General features: G+C 37.4%; 2 protein-coding genes, 1 long non-coding RNA gene and 2 pseudogenes across 10 annotated transcripts in view; 2 read left to right on the forward strand and 3 right to left on the reverse strand.

Moving 5' to 3' along the window:
* LOC126612322 (condensin complex subunit 2-like) overlaps positions 1-22,266 on the reverse strand; it is a 93,120-nt gene that overhangs the window by 33,039 nt on the left and 37,815 nt on the right. The window lies entirely within an intron of this gene.
* LOC126612313 (putative disease resistance RPP13-like protein 1) lies at positions 514-3,286 on the forward strand (annotated as a pseudogene).
* LOC126612332 (heavy metal-associated isoprenylated plant protein 39-like) lies at positions 4,753-10,041 on the reverse strand. Of its 6 annotated transcripts, none has more exons than XM_050280727.1 (6): positions 9,877-10,041; positions 9,525-9,658; positions 6,024-6,111; positions 5,801-5,828; positions 5,502-5,577; positions 4,753-5,334 (listed from the first exon to the last, which is right to left on the reverse strand). In XM_050280727.1, the coding sequence occupies exons 4-6, from the start codon at positions 5,804-5,806 to the stop codon at positions 5,039-5,041; spliced, it is 378 nt and encodes a 125-aa protein (XP_050136684.1). In that variant the 5' UTR covers positions 5,807-5,828; positions 6,024-6,111; positions 9,525-9,658; positions 9,877-10,041; the 3' UTR covers positions 4,753-5,038. The 6 variants fall into 6 exon arrangements, with proteins under 6 accessions (XP_050136684.1, XP_050136686.1, XP_050136687.1 ...); XM_050280729.1 differs by having other exon boundaries at positions 5,801-5,854; XM_050280730.1 differs by having other exon boundaries at positions 9,505-9,658.
* LOC126612340 (uncharacterized) lies at positions 14,864-15,736 on the reverse strand. The gene is made up of 2 exons (XR_007619004.1): positions 15,456-15,736; positions 14,864-15,366 (listed from the first exon to the last, which is right to left on the reverse strand). It is a non-coding gene; the product is annotated as an uncharacterized LOC126612340 (long non-coding RNA).
* Positions 15,420-15,580, forward strand: LOC126612751 (small nucleolar RNA U3; annotated as a pseudogene).

A 22,266-nucleotide genomic window follows, 5' to 3' on the forward strand; every position in this document is an offset into this window, starting at 1 on the left:
ATTGGGCAGAAAATTGGGCTGAACAGGAGCAAAGGCTGTGCCAGTTTTTGTTAATGGGGATGTTGCCAATGATGCTGGACTGGGCCCGCAGCATTAAAGGGCCGACCACCACAAGTGAAATCCAAAAAGCATCAAAAAATGAGTATTGTTATTCATACCAGATTTTTTTACCAGATTTTCATACCACCTTAGATGACATTTGATGTGGACAGCCACATCATTTGAATTAATCAAATTTTTAAATTTATTTCATTATTTAATAAACTAATAATTTTGAAAAACTAGTTAATCAAATGATAATTGTGGTATACGATGAGTCTTTCTCCTTCTTTTTCTTGAGTTTTGTAAATTTTTTAAATGATGTGGTTATTATTCAAATCAAATAGTGATATAGAAATATGGTATAAAAATATGGTAGAAATAAAATTACTCCCAAAAAATTAGGTAAAGATTTTTGCTTTATAGAACGAGTGGCTGTCATGTGTTGTAGATTTGTAATACACTTCTATTTCTAAAGAAGTCATCACCTTTTAAGTCTACGCGGATAAGACCAGATTCTTATGCGTCTTTGATTAGTTGTGATACATTCTCTCAAATGTGTCACAAAATTTCCATTTGCAAAGAAGAGATCGATCATGGCTTTGGAGTTGGTAGGTGGAGCTGCTCTCTCGGGTTTCTTCCAGCAAGTATTTGTGAAATTGGATTCTCAGGAGGTCAAGAACTTCATCTGAGGAAAGAAACTGACTGATGGGTTGCTGAAGAAGTTGAGGATCAAGTTGACGTCTGTCATGCTGTTTATGATGATGCCGAGCAAAAGCAATTACGTAACCCACATGTGAGGCTGTGGCTGCACGAGCTTAAAGAGGCAGTCCTTGATGCTGAGGACCTACTGGACTAGATCAAGACAGAAGCGTTGAGGCGAAAAATTGAAGCTGAATTTGGAAGTAGCACAAGCAAGGTACAAGACCTCATCTCTGCTTCTTTGCATGTTTTTTATGAGTCTTTAGACAGCAAGATAGAGGAAATTCTTGAGAGGCTAAGCTTCATTGTAGAACAGAAAGATGCCCTTGATTTGAAAAGAGGTAGTAGACACAGAATCTCACAAACATTGCTTTCAACTTCTTTAGTAGAAGGCTCTGATGTGTATGGAAGAGATCATAAGAAGGAAACCATCATTCAATTGTTGCTATCAAAAGATGTCACTTGTAGTAAGATTGGCATTATTCCCATTGTGGACATAGGTGGGATCGGAAAGACCACCCTTGCTCAGCTCTTGTACAATGATGATAGAGTGAAGCAGCATTTTGAGCTCCAGGCATGGGTTTGTGTTTCTGATGAATTTGACGTTGTTAAGATCACACAAACAATTTATGCCTCAGTCACTTCTCAAACCTGTCATACCAAAGACCTAAACCAGCTTCAAGTTAAACTCAAAGATGCTTTGGCGGGGAAGAAGTTTCTTTTTGTTCTTGATGATGTTTGGAACGAGAATTACAATATTTGGGATTCCTTAAAACTCCCCTTCGAGTCTGGAGCTCATGGAAGTAAGATCATTGTCACCGCACGGAATGTTGGTGTTGCATCTACGATGGGTACTCTTCAAACCCACTATTTAGAGCACTTACTTGAGGAAGACTGTTGGTCTTTATTTGCAAAACATGCCTTCAAAGATGCAAGTGTTATTGTAGATCCAAATCTTGAGGTAATTGGAAGACAAATTGTTAGCAAGTGTAAAGGCCCCCCTTAGCTGCAAAATCTCTCGGTGGTCTTTTACGCTCTGAACCAAATGTGGAGGAATGGGAAAATGTGCTAAAAAGTGACATATGGGAGTTGTCAGATGCAAAGATTGAAATTCTGCCAGCTCTATGGCTAAGCTACCAGTACTGGTCTTCAGTGCTGAAGTGTTGTTTTGCTTATTGTTCGATATTTCCCAAAGATAATGTATTTCAGAAGTCTAAATTAATTTTGTTGTGGATGGCCAAAGTTACAACCCCAAAAGAAGACTAGGTTGGAAGATGTTGGAGAGAAATACTTTGATGATCTAATCTCACGGTCATTTTTTCAATACTTGTCTTCGAATGATTGTTTCATCATGCATGATCTGATGCATGATTTGGCGACTTACGTATCTGGAGAATTTTGCATTAGATTAGAAGACCACGACTTCTCATTGGATGTTGTGAGAAAGGGTCGTCATTTTTCTTATATGTAATATTCACCTATTGTTCATTTTGAGAGATTTGACACTATTTATGAAGCTAAGTATTTGCGCACCTTCATTCTTGAAAGCTATATTCCGTCGACAGTACGACTTGATCTCCTTTTAGTGCTACAGTGTTTAAGAGTTCTCAAACTACGTGGGTATTGTATCTGGGAGTTGCCTGATTCGATTAGCAACTTGAAGCATCTACGGTAACTCAACTTGAGTGAGAATCCAATAAAGAAATTACCAGACACGGTATGCAGTTTGTATAATTTACAAACGTTGTTGGTGTCAGATTGTAGATATCCAGCTGAGTTGCCCACCGATTTGAGAAGGCTTATCGAAAGATATGATTACCAGACATGGGAGAAGATTGGCCCAAGATTTCTCACATCCCGAACATAAGGATTGATTACCGAAAGATATGATTTGCAATGGTACCTATTTCGTCAATGTGCGTTTATATGTTTATTTACGATCTGGCTATGTAAATTTTAAATTATAAACATGTTTCAAATGTTAGTATTCACGTAATAACAAATTTTACAGGTACTCATGTCCCATATAAACTTGAAAGTATTTGTGATAGAAAGATACGGAGGTGCAAAATTTCCAAATCGGTTAGGAGATGACTTGTTCGTTCTCTCATCTTGTTATTCTTGGACCTGTGGATTGTGAATATTGTTTTTCATTGGCAGCATTGGCACAGCTACCATCTCTCAGAAGGCTTGAAACTGATGGGTTAAATGGAGTGGAATTGTTTGAGTGTTGGTTCTACTTTCCCTCTTTTCTTACTGTGTTTTATGGTGGTTATATTATACGACAGTTTATTGTATCGAACTAGTCTTCAGTGAAAAAGGAGCTTCAACAAGTTTATGAGCTCTAGTTTCCAAATTTCCTTTTTCAAGTTTGTTTCGAAATTATGTCCAAGGAGAGGTAGATTTTGGTACTTTGTGGAATTTGAACTTAAACGTTTGGTTTGTAAAATATGGATGACGATTTCATTTCTGTGGACCTGTGAATCTATGATCATGCATTAATGTTGTAAGACCAGAGTATTGAAAACCCTCTGTTGTTTACTAATCGATCTCAACCGGTCTAAATTCGACTTGTTTAATTAGTATTGCAAGATGATCATATCCATTAATCATGTCTTATGAAATGATTACCACTTCATCATGCCCTCAGGGATGCACAGAGCTACAAAAGTTTTCAAGTTGCTTCGCATGTGTAGGTTTTGAGTCTTGCAATGATATGTACGCGAAACTTATGAGCAAACAAAAGTAAACAACTCTTATGCATAAATGTTGGCTGCCAGAAAATCTCAGTAGTACCAGAGAAGATAAGCTTGTAATAAATTTCTAATTCTCAAAACAGAGGAAACAAGAGAAAGAAGATCTACATATAAGTACCCCTAGTTGGCTGGCACACATGACTTCTTTTACGAGCACGTTCTTCATTATGGTGCTGTGTCCGACATGCATATCCATACCAGCAATTTTCCGTTTGATGCTGGGTAGATGAAATTTGGGAATCGAAATCCGAAACAACTACAAGAGGAAGGAGATCAGCTTCTCATAACAGTAATTGCACGTAGGTGTCCTAGAAGTTATTGCCTCAACATGATTCAGCGGCATCCTCGTTCGATCAATTTCTTTGTTGTTCAACTTTGCAAGCCATTCTGCAATGACATCCTGCAATGTTCTCCCCAACTGTGCAATACGCTTCTCAGTGATAACTTGTTCATGTCGATTGTTTTCATGCGCTGAAGTAGGGATTCTAGAGATGGTCCGTTCTGAGATTGGTTTGAAAGTCTCGCGACTGCACACACGGTGAGAATCACTTTGTGCAACCCCTTGTGCATGCCAATATGTACCACAAAATGCCTCATCACATCCTAAACAGTGTTGAGGTACACTGTTATTGGTGCGCGAAGGCATCATTCCTCCGCATGCTTGACATTGCAGATGGATAGTGGGTTGATTGCAGCGAAACCCACCATATTTCATTACCACATTGAGGGCATGGATTAGACGCATTATCATCTTCTTCATCCACTTGGGAGCGAGCCCTTTTTCCGCAAAGATGTTTTTTCAGAGTTTAAGATAAAGATTAATCGTACTGTTGCATAAAAGAAATTGCCACTTCATCGTTGGAGCATTTCAGTGAAGAATCCACTTTTAGTATTTCCTCCACAACGTTAAGCAGGAAGTGATTTCTTCCAACAAACTGTACAGCTGCTCGACACTGGGTATATAGTACACTTGAACGTTTCTCCTGTGATCTCTTTAACCACTCAGAGAAGCATCCGTTGCAGAAATTATGGAAGCAAGGAGCAACTGGAACAACATCATGCCATATATTCAAGCAAATGCAGCATTTTGCATGCTGAAATTATGGATGCAAGGAGCACCTGTAACAACATCATGCCATATATTCAAGCAAATGCAGCATTTGCATGCTCGACATCCGTAGAAATTTTTGGTGGATGACCATTGCAGAGTTTATTTGGCAAAATACAAAATCAACGAGTGATCAAACAAGAATCGTGCACTAAAAAAAGCTGATTTTCATTCATTGATTATCTGAGTAAATACCACATAAAAAATATAAACAAAAATACAAAGTAGCACACCAGAAATACCAGAAAGACTTCTCGTCTTTGTATCGTTCCAATTTTATCGGATGTCCCCGAAGGGACATACCAGAGACTTCTAGATCATAGAAAACTAACACCAACCCATTTTATTACCCAAACTTCTATGCGATTTTACCCACTGTACCTATGATTTCTCTTCTTGAAGAACACCATATCAACTTAATTTTACCAACCATTTAGCAAATGACACATGTATGGGGATCCTCTTCTGAACTTTTTACGTAATAATATGAAGGCATTGGAGGATAGTGAGCTTGGTAGGCCTTCATAACCTCAGCCATTTCGTCCTTTGGATCTTTCTTCTTCGGCTCCTCCTTTGGCTCCATTTTCTTCTCCTCCTGCTTTGCCGGTCCGACCGAGACTATCTCCGCCGGGCAAAGCTTCCTCAATCTACCCACCAATTCCACTGGATCTATGTCCCCTGTGACCGTCAGTTTCTTGTCCTTCATATCCATTGAACATGAATCAAGCCCTGCAAAAGGAAATTCCATTAACAAAATTAAATTAGTTTGTCACTCAATAGATGTGGATTCGAACTTGAGTGCAGACCAACAAACTGTTCTAAGGTCTGCTAATTCGAAACTATTGAAATCGGAGTAATATGTTGAAAAGGAGAGTAGTATGGCCATGGAATTATACCTTCAAGCCCCGAGATGGCCCTCATGGCTTTCTTCTTACCCTTCTCGTCGTATAATTCCAATTTCAACACTACTTTCTGTCATGAAACAAAACAAATTATAGTCAGAAATATAAGCAACGATCAAAATTCAGAACCAAGTGTCGACAAATTAGTGTAAAAAAGTGCAGGGTATTCAAGATTTTCAAAAGGTTCTAGTTTTGGGTTTACCCAAAAGTAGCAACATCAGTTATGCATGCATATCTTTTATGTAAAAGAATCACATAAAAAAGTTGTCTGCAGAAAGAGAAACCCTAATTACCTTCATTTTTCTGTGGAGCTCGACAGATCTGAAAGCAAGAAGTTGAATCCAAAACTTCAAATATTTCAGCAGAATCCAAGAGATTAAGAAAATAAAAGGAGATTAACTTATGGTAGAAGTAATTAAGAGGGAGAGAAGTTGAAAGTGTGTTGGTGAAGTGAAGAGTCCTTGGGGGACTGCAATTTATACTGAATAATTGAAGGTAGGAAAGAAAAGAACTTACAAAGAGGGAACTGAGTCAATGCAACTAGTCAAAAGTCAAGACGCAAGAAGTTCAGTCTACGGCCAACAAAATCATGTGCTAATTTTGGCTGCAAGAGAAAATTAATTAAATTCAATATTCTCTACATCATCATGTAATCGAATACTAGAAGTTTAAGAATTCGCTTAGAAATACTTTTGAATTGAGTGAAATCGTTTTTTGTGAAATTTATTTTGAGTTTCAAAAACATTTTAAGTGTTTTTTAAAAGAAACACTAAACATGTGCTTCTTGCAGGAAGCACTTAAATGTATTTTTTTAAATCCACATGAATTTTTACAAGAGATAAGTTTCAAAAATATTTCCATAATATTTCCATTTCAAGCATTTTCAATCATTTTAAAAGCACTTCTAAACTAAGCCTAACAAACATTGTTATCATCTCCCAGTGCCAAACGACACCGTAGCAGCTTCGAACACTTTATGAAAAGTTCAATGGCTTAGCACAGTATCGGACTAATGACCGTATTATTTATACTGTGTTTGGTACTGAACCGGATAGGACAAGGGGAAAAGAGATTTGACAAATCTTTCTTTGTTTGTTGAACTTAACCTATTGAAAACCACACAAATTTTCAAATAACAAAAAAAAATAGTAAATGCCATACATCAAATTCAAAATATTTTCCCATAACATAAAAGAAGGTTCACAAAAAACAACTACAGTCGTTACGTTATATAGATTAATCCAACTACATATCCAAGTTCATAAAATATACAAATGCAAGTTGGTTTTAGTAAGAAACGGTTTGTCTAGATAGCCAAAATATATGCATGCTGCTGCTTTGCTTTCAATAAGAAGCAATTTGTCCAAGTACTCAATATATACATGCTATGCATGCTACTTTTAACAAAATATATTGTTGTTGGTTTGAAATGTCAATTGTGGTTACTTTGTCCAAGTAACATGAGTACGAAGACTATTTTCATTGCACCATCCAAAGACAAGAATGTCCTCTCATTCTATGGCTTTTCAAAAAGAATATTCAGCACCTTGATTTGTCCTCTCAATCTAGTATTATGTTAGAAAATTACCTTCACATAGGATTGCCATACTTTAGTAGTGCTATCAACCTCAATCCATTTTCGTACATCATTCCATGCAAAACCAGTTTTATTTACCATTTCATAAACTATTGCATAATCTTTTTTCCACCTCCTCATTTTGGAGGTGGTTACTTTGTCCAAGTAACATGAGTACGAAGACTATTTTCATTGCACCATCCAAAGACAAGAATGTCCTCTCATTCTATGGCTTTTCAAAAAGAATACTCAGCACCTTGATTTGTCCTCTCAATCTAGTATTATGTTAGAAAATTACCTTCACATAGGATTGCCATACTTTAGTAGTGCTATCAACCTCAATACATTTTCGTACATCATTCCATGCAAAACCAGTTTTATTTACCATGTCATAACCTATTGCATAATCTTTTTTCCACCTCCTCATTTTGGACTCAATATGTGGAACTGCTTTATATTGGCATTAGGACATTTCAAATTAATAGCTGCTTCAAATTGAGCCATTGTTCTAGGTTTGAAACAACCATTATCACATCGCAAATTCTTAACAACTGCCTCCTCAAGTATGGACAGCAATGCATCTTCTTCGTATTGTTTCCAAACCCTTCTACTTCCTTTTGGTTAACTACTTTGTTCACTTTCCATTCCTATAATTACATACACAATAAGATAGCATATAATCAATTGTGCATATATGGGAACTTTAACAAAAAACTCTCGGTACTGTTAAATGTTCACTTTAACGAAAAACCACATTTTTATACTAAAAAGTCAATCATTATACTATTCAATTTACCTTTTATTTTGTCATTATCATTAAAACTCAAAGTTTTCAAACTCTTTTCAAGTTTTCCTTATAATTTAATAGTAAGTGATAAAAACCAGAACAGTAACAGCTCTCCCTTTCTTCTCTATTTCTCACTCACACACTTTTTTTTCTAAAAGGCAATTACTTTACAAATTCGAATAAATGCCAACAGCTTTTTCTTCTTTTCCAATTGAGAGTGTCGGCTACTCTGAATTTTTGTTTGAAACAAAAGTCATCATGACTTTTACTTTCACACGGTGTAAAGTTACACACAAAAAATAAGTCACAAATTTAATATTTTTCAAACTAAAAAAACAATGTGCATTTTTTTTTGTTCTTTTTTCTTGAAAACTTTGGTGAAATGATAACTAGGCAACTCAGGCGGACAGAAGAAAACCACACCAGGAGCAACAGAAGAAAGCCTAACAGTCAAGAGCAACAGAAGAAAACCACACCAGCAGATAAAAACTGCATCAGCAGCAAGAAAAAACAGTAGCAGGAAGGATAAGAGCAAGCAGAGAAACACAGTTAAACGGGTCAGGATAACATCTTGGCTAGACAAAACCAGAACAATTCTATTCAACACCCAATCAACAGAGCAATACTTCAACACCCAATCAACAATTCTATTCAGTAAACCACAACTGCTAAACGAAACCAAAACAAAGCAATACTTCAACACCCAATCAACAGAATGCCAGACCAAAAGGAAATCATAACAAAGCAATACTTCAACACCCAATCAAATAGGCACAGGAAGCACACTCCCACTCCCACTATCACCAATCACAAGCAAGATATGCATTCCTCATTCCTCCCACTCCCACTATCACCAATCACAAGCAAGATATGCATTCCTCATTCTTCAAGTTCAATTAAAAATTAACACGAAATAATATCAAATTTCATACCTCTGAGCTTCAAATCCATTTTCAAAGCTCAAAAACACTACTAAATGCTAACATGGCCTCAGAGCCTAGATTCATCGTCTAAACTGGGCGTGAACCCGTGGAAGAAAACTTGAATCATTTTAAGTTGTATTTGAGGTCATCCGAGTTTTAAGTTTGTCTGATTTCTCAATTTCAAAGTCTAATATGGCTAGATCAAGTACTGCAGAGCTTCGCACTCCAGTTTTCAATGGTGACAACTATGAATTCTAGAGAATTCATATGGAAACCATACTAAATTCTCATGGACTCTAGGATCTTGTAAAGAATGGCTTTGATGTCTCAGATCCAAAGAAAGCGAATGAAGAGGTCGCTAAAGAAACAAAGAAGGGTGAATCCTCTGGTGCAGAGAAGCCGCCAACAGAACAAATAGGCACAGGAAGCACTTCACCTAAAAGCACTTAAATCGTAAGAAAGTTGGAGAACAAACAGATTAACCGCACAACCCAGTTAGCTAAACCCAGCAGAAATCAAAAAACGCATGCAGCCACGCAAGTCCAACTATTGAAATATCAAAAAATCACTGACAACCCATTTCTCTTAAAGCATCAGAAACTCGATGCCCAATTCACAAAACCGACCAAAATTTGATCCCGGTGGGTGCAAAATCTTAAACATACATAGCAAAAATAAGAACCCATATGAATAAAAATGGGAACTTTATACCCAAAATCGAAGAGGCGTACCAGGCGAGCGCTGCTGTTTTTGGGTAGCCGGAAAAAAGCAGCAGAACTTGGGGGCGAGTGGCGAGGAGAGAGAGTGTGTGAGCTTCTGTAGTGAAAATTCTAACTCTACCCCAAATTTGACCCCACAGCAAACCCTAAAATTCGAAAATTATAATTAAAACACAAAATTACATAATCAATTGCATAATCAGAGAGAAAACAATAACTAGATTCAACCAATTGAAATAAAATTGCAAGAAATATAGGAGGAGGGGGAAGAACAGAGGGAGGAGCGGAACCTGGGAAGAAGAAGAAGAAAAATGAAAAGACGAACTGTGATGCAAACGAAGAAGAAGAATTTGAGAAGACGAACCTGGGATTCAGACGAGAGAGGAGTGCGTCTGGAGAGGAAGAGAGAGCGTTTGGAGACCGCCGTCCGGAGAGGAAGAGAGAGCGTTTGGAAATCGCCGTCTGGAGAGGAAGAAGAGAAGCTCGACTAAATTGTACCGTGCTTTGGACGATATAAGGAAGAGGGTAAAGACCGTATATATAAAAGGTAGGCCCGGATTATTTAATCCGTCTATTTAATTCAAACAGACGTCAAATATCGTATTTCATATTATTAACATTATTTGATATTTTATACGGTGTATCAAATAGAATCTTAAATATCTTTTAATTCTATTTGACGTATTTAATATCTCATTCGAAAATGATCCTACAAATCTAAAACACATCAGAACCACTCGTTCTTATAAAGTTAAAATCCTTACCTCATTTTTTGGTGCCTTTTGGATTTCACTCAATAATTTAAGAGGTATTCATCAATTCCTCTCCTCAACTTGTGACTATTGGCCAATTTCCCCCCTCAACTCTCATAATTAGTCAATTTGCACCCTACTATTAATTTTTTAATTTGATCATAATTAAACAAGTGTGTGTAAGAAACTAAATAAGATGTATGTTAATCATTTTCCTATATCTTTATCCTATTACAAATAGATTAAAATTTAGAATTTTACAATTTATCATAGATAGTATTATTAGTCATAATAAATCAATATGGAGTAATTTTATTTGATTTTTTACTATACAAAATTGATAACGAAAAGGATTGATGCGTACATTTTTGTATGTGAATACAATTCTCTTTATAAAAGTGAAAGCTAAGTTCAAGTAAATTGCAGAGAATCGAGCTTTAATGCAAAAATGGCTAATCAATTCATAATTTTAGACTCCTTATTAAGAATAACCTATTTTATTGAAATAGGTCTGATCCATGAGTTTAGGATTATTATGTCTTTTTGTTATTATTTCTTCTTCTACACGTTTTAAACCCGATTCATAACATTTTCTTATAATCAACCCATATCACATACTAATTGTATTATGTTTTTGTACATTTTACCCTATATTATGCAAGTGAGTTTATGTTAATTTTAGTACTTTGTTGGAAGTTATTAGAAAGATTGAAAAAAAAAAAGAATAGATGGAAAATTAAAAAAAAATTAACAGTAGGGTGCAAATTGACTAATTATGAGAGTTGATGGGGAAAATTGGCCAAATTAAAGTTGAGGGGGAAATTGACTAATTATGAGAGTTGAGGGGGGAAATTGGCCAAAATTAAAGTTAAGGGGGGAAATTGGTCAATAGTCACAAGTTCAGGGGGGAAATTGATGAATACCTCATAATTTAATTCAAGTGGTTGTGGTAGGCCCTTTAATAACAAACATAGGGACTACATTGATTATTTGATCCAGCTTTTTTGCCATCATCATTGACTTCCTCTATTAATAAATACACCTGAATGGAAAATCATAACAAAAAATATATTAATGAAACGTTAAGAAAAAAATACAAAATACATAAAGTCTATCATTATGCAAGTTGCAAAGTAAAGAGTATATACCAAACAATTATAAAATGATTGTACCTAAATATGTGTACCAAAGTATGTGCACCGAAGTATATAAATGTACCGAAATATAGTACCTAAACATGTGTACCGAAATATATGTATCAAGCATGTGTACCAAAACATGTGTACCGAAACATATGTATCGAAATATTGGATGAAGTACATGTACCAAAATGTATGTACCTATATAGTTCTCAAAAGTATAATGTAGCTATACGAAAAAAAGGCTTCTTGTTGAGATCACTATTGTTGTGAAAAATAGAAAAAAAAGGCTTCATATATTAGGTATAACAATCACCAAATGGAAAATTTCATTCAGATTAATAGATTTTTTTGAAGCAATTCAAACTAGAAGATGCAAAATAAAAAATCATGAAGTCCAAGTTTTTATTTCGGAGATTGAAAGGGAGTTTATGGAGATAATGTGAGCCTTTGGCCGATGCTATGGAGAGGAGTGGTGGTCACCGACTCACCATGGAGCAATATGGCTGGTTGTCTTGTAGGAGGGAGAGAGGGAGAGAGTGAGAGAGAGATCGAGAGTGAGAGGGAGAGAGAGGATCATCACCTTATATCAAATGAGTAATAAATTCTACAAAATTTCTCAAATGAGTAATAAATTAAATGCAAATATTTGAATTTCAAATGAGTAATAAATTTTGCAACATCTCTCATAAAAACAATTATTGTTCACGAGGTTAGAATTGGAAAAAAGAAAACCATAAAATCAATGTAAAATGGGTAAAAATGACATGGAATATGCATGATGACATGTAAAGCGGATCAAGAGACTAAATTCAATTCTTAATCTTATACCAGGTGTTAATCAAAAGTTGAACTTATTCAAGGATTAGACTCTAATTTCCTTTCTTCTTCTTTTTTATCACTTTAAACACTTTGTGTGCCATGGTTTGTAACATATTTATGCTATCATTATGGTCTTCCAAAGTGACAAGGGTAATAAATATGTGAATCAATCATTCTCTACCTTGTGTCATGAACATGGTATCGAACAACAATATTCTCTCTCCCCCCCCCCCAACAAAAACAACAAAATGAGCTTGCTGAACTGAAACATCAGCACATTACTGAATCCTTAATAGGCACGCCCTCCCATTATCCAGAAACACAAAAAATAAGATTTGGTTGCCATGATTTGTAAGAATTGTGTGAAAAATAGGGCATACAAGAAAGCAAAAACAACGGTGAGATTGCATAAACGAAGGTTCAAACTATGAAACACAAAGTAAATATGATATTCATATGCATAATTTGTTCCGTCTGTACTCTTTTGGATGTTTTGACAATTTTCGAAGGGAATCAACACATTCTGTTGTTTTACAATCTTGGAGTCCAGGTTTTAATTCAAGAATTGAGAAGGTGACTCTTTTAGAATGATAGTTGTGGCTCCACCCCTCCATGAATTACAAACCCCTCATAAGGAACCATTTTCGGCCAGAAATGGTGCCACTAGGGATGGCAATTTAATCCGTCAAACCCGATCCTCGTAGGTAACCGATCCGAACGGTTCAATTTTGGGGATCAAATTTTGGGTTTTTTACGGTTATGGGTAACCGTTGGGTAAATTGTTTGGGTTCGGGTTCGGTTATGGTTATAGGGGTATCCGCCCCGAACCCGTACCCGAACCTGCCCCGTTTTCATTATTTAATAAAAAATATAAATATTTATTATTTATATTTTTTTATAAAAAGAATGAAAGGTCTCCAAGGGTCTTGAGGGATTCTGGCTGGGAGACTCCAAAGGTCTTGAGCATCAATTGAGGGATTTTGGCTGGGAGACTCCAAAGGTCTTGAGCATGCAAGACTTCAAAGGTCTCTCACTCTAACTTTATTCCAAAAATTTTAATGCTTTCAATCAATCATGGAATGTGGAAGAACTTAAAAGCCAGAAAAGATTGTTCAATACTTCAAATTTGGGGAGAAAAACCTATTTGTTCTCTTTTACAAATTAGCAGCAGCATATATTGCTTCAAGAATCAAGCCTTCAACCTTTTGCGAATCTCCAAGTTTCTGAATCCATCAATGGGTATGTTTTCTTCAAATTATTCTTCTTTTGGGGTTGAAAATTCGGTAGTAGAAAATTCTATGTCCGATTCCATGTTTTCTTCAAATTATTCTTCGAATAAAGGTCTACCCAATTTTATGTCCCTTGATGAGGTAGCGGACCGTTACAAAACTCTATTCACTTAATCAATACACTTCTATCAAAATAATGATTATGTCTACTCAAATTCTTACATCTTGAACATTATATATGATCATGCTCTACAATGAGTAGCCCGTTCTGGCAAGGCTGTACCCTGTTATTTCTAAAGTGCAAAGTTGACCTGGTAATAAAGATGCCTTACATTTAAGAAACTAAGCGTAGATAACGGCTTAGATGAGAAGTTTTTAGTTCACCATCTTGATATTCGATACACCCAATTGGTATAGTATGCCACTGTCTCACAGTAGTTTAGAAATTACCATTGCTGCAACCCATTGTGAGGATAAGTCTACCCCTCCCCCTTAGCGTAAATAGTATAGTTTGTTAAAAAAAAACATTTGACAACTAATTTAATCACATTATTATCCGCGTGCGAATGACTTTTTTTATAACCTGCATTACAAGCCTCTTAAGATGTTTTGAATATGTTTAAAAATAGCGAAATTGAATCACATTATTGCTAGCCTATTGTAAGGTACTAATTTAAAATAATAATAATAATTATTATTATTATTATTATTAAAAAAAACTGTTAAAATAACGAAAATGCCCCTGCCTGATTTGATGTATTATTTTGGAATGCATTTGAAGTTTTTTGTCTTGAGTTCATTTTTGTCCAAATCTTTTTGTTGAAGATTGGTGACACCAAAATCACTATTTACCTTTTCCATTCTCTTTATACATAGATAGATTATGCAACCCAATATCATTTCTATCCATAAATGATGTGACCCATCAACGAAAATTGAAGGAAAATTTTTAGAGATGAAGGAAGAAGAAAACAAAGAAAGTGGCTAGCAGCCAGTAGGAGGAAGAGAGAGTCAGACATTCAAAGAGGTCCATGGATTTGAAATCTTAAGGTGTGAGGTAGGATTCTAATTGATCTTGGTTATATACACTTCTTGCTCTCCAATCCCACAAAATCCATAATTTAATGAAATCCTACAAAATCTTTAGCTTTTTCATACACCTACATTGGATGAACTTTAAAAATGACTATTAAAATCTCGACTAACTACACCTAGATTTTCATAGATTTTAAAAATTCTTTAGTTGACTACACTAGGATTTTAAAATCTATTTAAATTCTCTAAAATTTAAGTTTGACTACACCTCCTTAAATAGTTTAAAAGAATTAATTATTTTGTATAATTCATGTGGCACGGCTTTATTAGGTTTATAGTCCCATATATATGCCAGAGCAACAAACAAACAAAGGTATAACGGAAGGATCACATTGGTGATGGAAATTCAAACATAGGGACTACATTGATTAATTTTCATTGCTATGGACCAAATTAAAGACTTATACTAATATGAGGGACCATTTTGATTAAAAAAGCATCTAAAATTTTTAAGTAATGCCTCATCCAAATGTGTGCTCCAACATTTTAACCACGGGATTTCAACACTTTCAATTAGGGCATTCAAATCAGAATGTGATGATCCTCCTTTCTCAATAGCCCTCTTTGCCTGCTCTGCAAGTTCCCAAGCTCTACTTCTCATTTCCTCTGCTTCCAAACCCATCATAATCTTCCTTACAGCTTTATCAACAGCTTTCTCCTTTCTCAATAGGTATACTCTTTCTGAATTGGAATCCTTGATTTTTTTTGTAGTAGTTGCTTCAATGTGGTTGAATTGAAGGCAAAACCTTGGCAGATAGTTGTGACTTGTGAGCAGCAAAAATATACAAAGCATAACAACATCAGTCCCACATCGACGCTGCGCGGAACCACAACAGCCTATATATAGTCATTTCCGTACTCACAATTCTTACGTTACTTGAACAGGATCTGTTCTATAGATTGTACCTCTGTATCCTTGATTCTTAAGGAGACAAGAATCTCAATCTGGTGGATGAACCATGACCGTGCGATCAGAACGTGATTAACAGCCCTGTGATGCTTGGAGTGGTCACACTGTTGTCCTACAGACCCCGCCTTCCCAACTCTGTTTTTTTTGTGTGTAAAATTTCATATTCTTCTTCAATTCTTTATTCACTTGCTGCCTTTTGGTTAAAATACACATACCGTCCGATCACAGGCATTCCAATCGCCGTGTAGAAAATACTTCCAATATATTTCTTTGATTTCTACATAAGATTATAAAGAATAAAATACAAAATTGTGAACAAATGGAACATATAAAACTAGAATTACATGATGCACAACAAACATTGCATGATAAAAACACATAAATAAATTACGTCTCAATCCTTCGAGGGTGGATGTAATCCGTCTTGCTTGGGAGGGATTGAAAGAGTGCTTTCGAGCATAGACGAGAGATCATGCATCTGTGACATTATTCTCTCCACATCGTCAGATTTTGACCCTGCTCTTACGCCGGAAACATCTCCGCCCTCCACCACATCTTCAGATTTTTTTTTTCATCGTTAGTGCTTGCATCTCCCCACTTAGTGGGAAAAGGCTTTGTTGTTGTTGTTGTTGTTGTTGTTAGTGCTTGCATCAGCCAACCTAAACACGCAACAGAAAAAGGAGTTAACATAGGTTCTTTAAAGAACGAGCACAAGTATTTTCCATGAAGCTTCACGTATTACATTATTGAAAACGGCAAATTAGCATTCCACGGTGATTCGAAACAGGATTCTGCAGCTATAATAGCACCGATAAACGTTGGCTTATACACACACCTGTCTAATACAGAAGGCTCTGGCTGCACTCTGTCCACTTCAGTTGAACTGTTGGAACTGTTAAATGCTCCTGCTGAGAAATCTGGTTGCAAAAAGCTACCAAAATCCAAGTCACCGGAGCTGCTAGTGCCGAACAAATTTATTTCTGAAGTGTGGTCAACAGCTGCCGTCTGATTAATACTTTGTTTTACAGAATTATCTGCAAGATTTGATGCATTCTTGGAGCTAGCAAAATCATTCCAAGCATCGAATGAATCACCATCCGCATCAGTAGTCTTATTATCAAGAGCCTTGTTGCTAGTGGTCTGCAATTGGTTGTCTTGAACCCAATCCACAACACTTTGTTTAACAGAACTATCCACAAGATTTGGTGCATTACTCGAGCTTGTGAAATCATTCCAAGCATCAAACGAATCATCATTCTCCACAGTAGTCTTACCTGTTAGGAATGTCGGTACAAGCCAAAGACAATGCTTGATGAATACAAGAAAGTATAACACACATTTTCTATCACTCTAAACTTCACTCACACACAATGTGTAGTGGAACACTCTCACTCTCAAACTTGAAGTGGAACAACTCTTATAACCCTCACTCTTGGAGTGGAACACTCTTACTTTGTTTTTTCACATCTCATGATACATACATGCACCCCTATTTATAATTGAGTTTTGCCGACTTATACACAAGCCCATCGACTTAGGCTTGCATGACAGCCTCAATATTATTCAAACAGCTAGAACTTTCTAGCTTATGCATGCACTCCACCGACATGCATATTTGGACCAGATTTTTCTAGTTCCTTGGCATTTGATAAGATGCTAGAATTTTCTAGCATCCATCCTTTATAATGGGTTGGACCTTTAATGTCTTTATCATGGGCTGGACGCATGGTATACCAACAATCTCCCCCTCCAGTCCATGAGGGAGGAATTCCAATCATGACTCCAAGTTACCTGGAGTCCATCCCAGCAGCCTTAATGCAGAATTCCAACTTTGATTTTGTGACTACCTTTGTCAACATGTCTGAAGAATTATTATCGGTATGACTCTTCTTCAGCTGTAGCAACTTGTTCTCGATAGCGTCTCTAATTCAGTGATAATGAATATCAATGTGCTTGGTGCGTGAATGATATGTAGTATTCTTGCTCAAATCCAGAGCATTCTGACTATCACAATAAACGCCATAATCACTTTGCTTCAAACCTAACTCTTGGAGAAACCGCTTCAGCCACAATAACTCCTTGCATGCTTCTGTAGCGGCTATGTATTCAGCCTCAGTTGTGGACAAAGCAACAGACTTTTGCAACTTGGATTGCCAAGACACGGCTCCCCCTGCAAAAGTAAACAAGTACCCATACATAGATTTTCTACCATCCAGGTCACCTCCCATGTTAGCATTTGTAAATCCTTCCAAGATTGGTTTGGAATCGCCAAAGCACAAGCACATCTTAGAAGTCCCCTTTAAATATCTGAGAATCCACTTAACAGCTTCCCAGTGGTCCTTCCCTGGATTAGAGAGAAACCTGCTCACCACACCTACTGCATGAGCAATATCTGGCCGTGTGCACACCATTGCATACATGATACTTCCTACTGCTGAAGAGTAGGGAACAACTGCCATTTTCTCCTTTTCTTCATATGTTTTTGGACACGACTCTTTGCTCAACTTGATATGATTGGCTAAAGGTGAGCTTACCGATTTAGCTGCTTTCATGTTGAACCTTTCAAGCACCCGTTCAACATACTTTTCTTGTGACAGCCACAACTTCTTGGATTTTCTGTCACGTATTATCTCCATGCCCAAAATCTGCTTGGCTGGCCCTAAGTCCTTCATGTCAAAGGACTTAGATAACTCTTCTTTGAGCTTTGTAATCATAGAAGCATCTTGACCGACAATCAACATGTCATCAACATAAAGCAATAAAATGATGAATTTACCTCCAGAAAATTGTTTGATATAGACACAAGACTTAGCATGAGTTCTCTTGTACCCATTACTCACCATGAATGAGTTGAACTTCTTATTCCACTGTCTCGGAGCCCGCTTAAGACCATATAAGCTTTTCTTGAGCTTGCACACCAAAGTTTCTTTACCTTTGACTTCAAAGCCTTTGGGTTGCTCCATATATATCTCCTCTTCTAAGTTGCCATGGAGAAATACAGTTTTAACGTCTAACTGCTCGAGCTCAAGATCCATGCTTGCTGCCATACCAAGGATAACTCGAATGGAAGTCATCTTCACCACCGGTGAGAAAATCTCATCAAAGTCAACTCCTTTCTTTTGACCAAAACCTTTGACAACCAAACGAGCCTTGTACCTTGTCATGTTGTCGTCCCTTTTCAATTTGAATACCCACTTGTTTTTCAATGCTTTTCTGCCCTTTGGAAGCTCCACCAACTCATAGGTATCATTTTTTAATAAGGAATTCATCTTTAACTCCATTGCCTTCATCCATTTATCACTGTCATTATGAGCTTTGGCCTCCTCATAAGTTTCAGGCTCTCCATAATTAGTCAACATGATATACTCTGATGAAGAATACTTGGTAGATGGTCTTCGACTTCTGCTGGATCTTCTGACCTGATCTTCATGCTCTTGCAGGGTTGGAGGCTCCCCCTGATTGGGTTCTTCTTGAATCTGCTCTTCTTGACTAGGCTCCCCTTGATCAGCATTATCTGGTTCTGCATGCACTTCATTGGCAGCTGCTTCAGGGATGTCATCGTGACTTTCTTCATTTGAAGTTAATGGATCAACTCCTCTGATTGCGCCATCTGGTTGTGTCTCTTTATCCGAATCCCCAATTGTTTGATCTTCATAAAAGACCACGTCTCTACTTTGGATAAACTTCTTCTGGTATGGGTCCCATAATCTGTAACCAAAATCTTCACCGCCATAACCAAGAAAGATGCACGATGTAGCTTTGTAGTCTAACTTCGATCTCTGCTATTTGGGCACATGCACAAAAGCTTTGCAGCCAAACACCTTCAGATGAGAGTAAGACACATCATTACCAGTCCATACTCTCTCCGGAACATCAAGACCTAATGGTACTGATGGAGATCGGTTGATCAAATAGCAGGCTGTCTTTACAGCTTCACCCCAGAACTGCTTAGATAACTTTGCAGTCCTCAGCATACACCTGACTTTCTCCATGATGGTTCGGTTCATTCTTTCAGCAACGCCGTTATGTTGTGGAGTTCCAAGAACTGTCTTCTCATGACGTATGCCATGTTTCACACAATACTCTCTAAACTGGTAATATGTGTACTCACCGCCGTTGTAGCTACGAAGGCACTTGAGAGGTTTCCCAATTTCCCTCTCCACCATGGCATGGAACTCCTGGAATGTCTGAAACACCTGGTCTTTGGATTTCAACAAATACACCCAAACCTTTCGTGAAGCATCATCAATATAAGTAACAAAATATTTATTTCTTCCAAGTGACTCAACTTCCATGGGACCACACACATCTGAATAAACAAGATCTAACAAATTTCCTTTCTTTGTAGATGGAACCGAAAAACTAATTCTTTTTTGTTTTCCGAATAAACAGTGCTCACAAGAGTTTAACGACGTACCTTTGGCAAAGGGAATGTGAGACTTCTTTGCCAAAACTTGTAGGCCTTTCTCGCTCATGTGGCTTAGCCTCTTATGCCACAAATCTAGAGATGAGTCCTCCACAGCATTCAACTCACCTTTCAAAATCTTGGCATTTGACCGGTACAACGTACAACAAAGTCGTACTCTTGCTACCACCATTAAGCCTTTAGTAAGCTTCAATTTTCCTTTGCCAATATGGTGATAATAACCTTGTCGATCAAGGGTACCAATGGATATCAGATTGAGACGTATATCAGGAATATGTCTCACATCTTTCAACATCAACTGGCAGCCGAGATTAGTTCTTAGGCAAATATCACCAATTCCAAGAATTTGGAATAGCTTTCATTCCCCATCTTCACTATGCCAAAGTCACTTTCTTTGTATGTACTGAAGAACTCCCGTTTGGACGTAGCATGGAAGGAAGCTCCATTATCAAAGATCCATTCAATGTCTCTGTTAGAGTTACCTATATGCAGACAATCACCAACAGACAATATTTCTGGTACATCACCACATATGACAGCGGTGGTATTGCCAGTATCATCTTTCTTCTGATTGTTTCATTCCCTTTGCTCTCTCTTCCAAACTTGACAATTTTTCTTCATATGGCCTTCTTTGCCACAATGGTGGCATGCACCCCTGAACCTTGACTTGGATCGGCTAGGACTCCTGCCATGATCTCTAGGCCCTCTACTCTTGCTTCTTCCGCGGTTCTCTGTGACAAATACTTGGCTGCTATCTGTGCCAGAAGTCTTTCTCCTTGTTTCTTCATTGAGCATGCTATTTTTAACATTATCAAGAGTAAGAACACCATTAGAAGCAGAGTTACTTATACTCACCACAAAGGTCTCCCAACTGTCTGGCAAGGATCCAAGTAACAAGAGCGCTTGTAGCTCGTCCTCAATCGTCATTTTCATAGTAGCCAACTGGTTGATGATATTCTGGAAATTGTTCAAGTGTTCTGCTACACTTGAACCATCCTTGTACTTCACATTGATGAGCTCTTTGATTAAGAAGGCTTTCTTGGCTGGGGTCTTCTTCTCAAACAATGACTCAAGCTTCGTCCAAAACTCGTGGGCATTGGTTTCATTAGACACATGGTGAAAAACACTATCGTCCACCCATTGTCTAATTGTGCCAATAGTCTTGTGATTCATCTTCTTCCACTCGGCATCCGACATGCTCTCGGATTTAGCGGCATCTCCTTCAATTGGCTCATGCAGATCCTTGCAATAGAGAATGTCCTTTATCCTTGGCTTCCATGTTACCCAATTGGAGTTGGTGAGTTTGATCATAGTGCCACTTCCTTCCATCTCGTAGTAAGAGCCAACCGGGCTCTGATACCACTTGTTATGAATGTCGGTACAAGCCAAAGACAATGCTTGATGAATACAAGAAAGTATAACATACACTTTCTATCACTCTAAACTTCACTCACACACAATGTGTAGTGGAACACTCTTACTCTCAAACTTGAAGTGGAACAACTCTTATAACCCTCACTCTTGGAGTGGAACACTCTTACTTCGTTTTTTCACATCTCATGATACATACATACACCCCTATTTATAATTGAGTTTTGCTGACTTATACACAAGCCCATCGACTTAGGCTTGCATGATAGCCTCAATATTATTCAAACAGCTAGAACTTTCTAGCTTATGCATGCACTCCACCGACATGCATATTTGGACCAGATTTTTCTAGTTCCTTGGCATTTGATAAGATGCTAGAATTTTCTAGCATTCATCCTTTATAATGGGTTGGACCTTTAATGTCTTTCATCATGGGCTGGACGCATGGTATACTAACATTACCATCAAGATCCTTGTTGCTAGTGATCTGCAACTGGTTGTCTTGAACCCAATCGACACCATCAGGAAAAGAGTTATTCACATTTTCAGCTATTCCACCCTTCACCTCAGCAAGGATTTCCAACCGTTCAGGCCCTCCAGAAAACCCAGAGTTGGAAACGCCCAACAGATCATCTTGAAACCAGTCGGAGGATGCAGACCCAGTCACACTATGGTTTGATTTTTCATTCATTGAGTCCACTACAGATCCAAATACCGTGCCTATGCGGGCAGAAAAATCCACCGTGGAACCCACAAAGGCGTCAAGGGATTTTGATTCTTGGGGAAGGCTTTCAGAAGCTTGAGAGAGACTTTCAGAAGCTTGATAGAGGCTTTCAGAAGCTTGAGAGAGGCTTTCAGAAGCTCGAGGAAGGATTTCAGAAGCTAGAGGAAGGGTTTCAGAAGCTTGTGATTCAGAAGCAGCAAACTGAAAACTTGCCGCCCAACCAGAATCACCACTCTCTCCTTCAGTAGTCTGCACAACTGTCTCAAAAGGCTTTACATTCTCAAAC

Source organism: Malus sylvestris, chromosome 17 (assembly GCF_916048215.2).
Source record: "Malus sylvestris chromosome 17, drMalSylv7.2, whole genome shotgun sequence".
Taxonomy (NCBI): Eukaryota; Viridiplantae; Streptophyta; class Magnoliopsida; order Rosales; family Rosaceae; genus Malus; species Malus sylvestris.

What these genes read in the sequence shown, in the direction of transcription:
- LOC126612332 (XM_050280727.1), bottom strand. An exon ending in GGCCATCTCGGGGCTTGAAG is followed by an intron (nt 5,335 to 5,501) that starts GTATAATTCCAT and finishes TTCCTTTTGCAG; the next exon opens with GGCTTGATTCATGTTCAATG.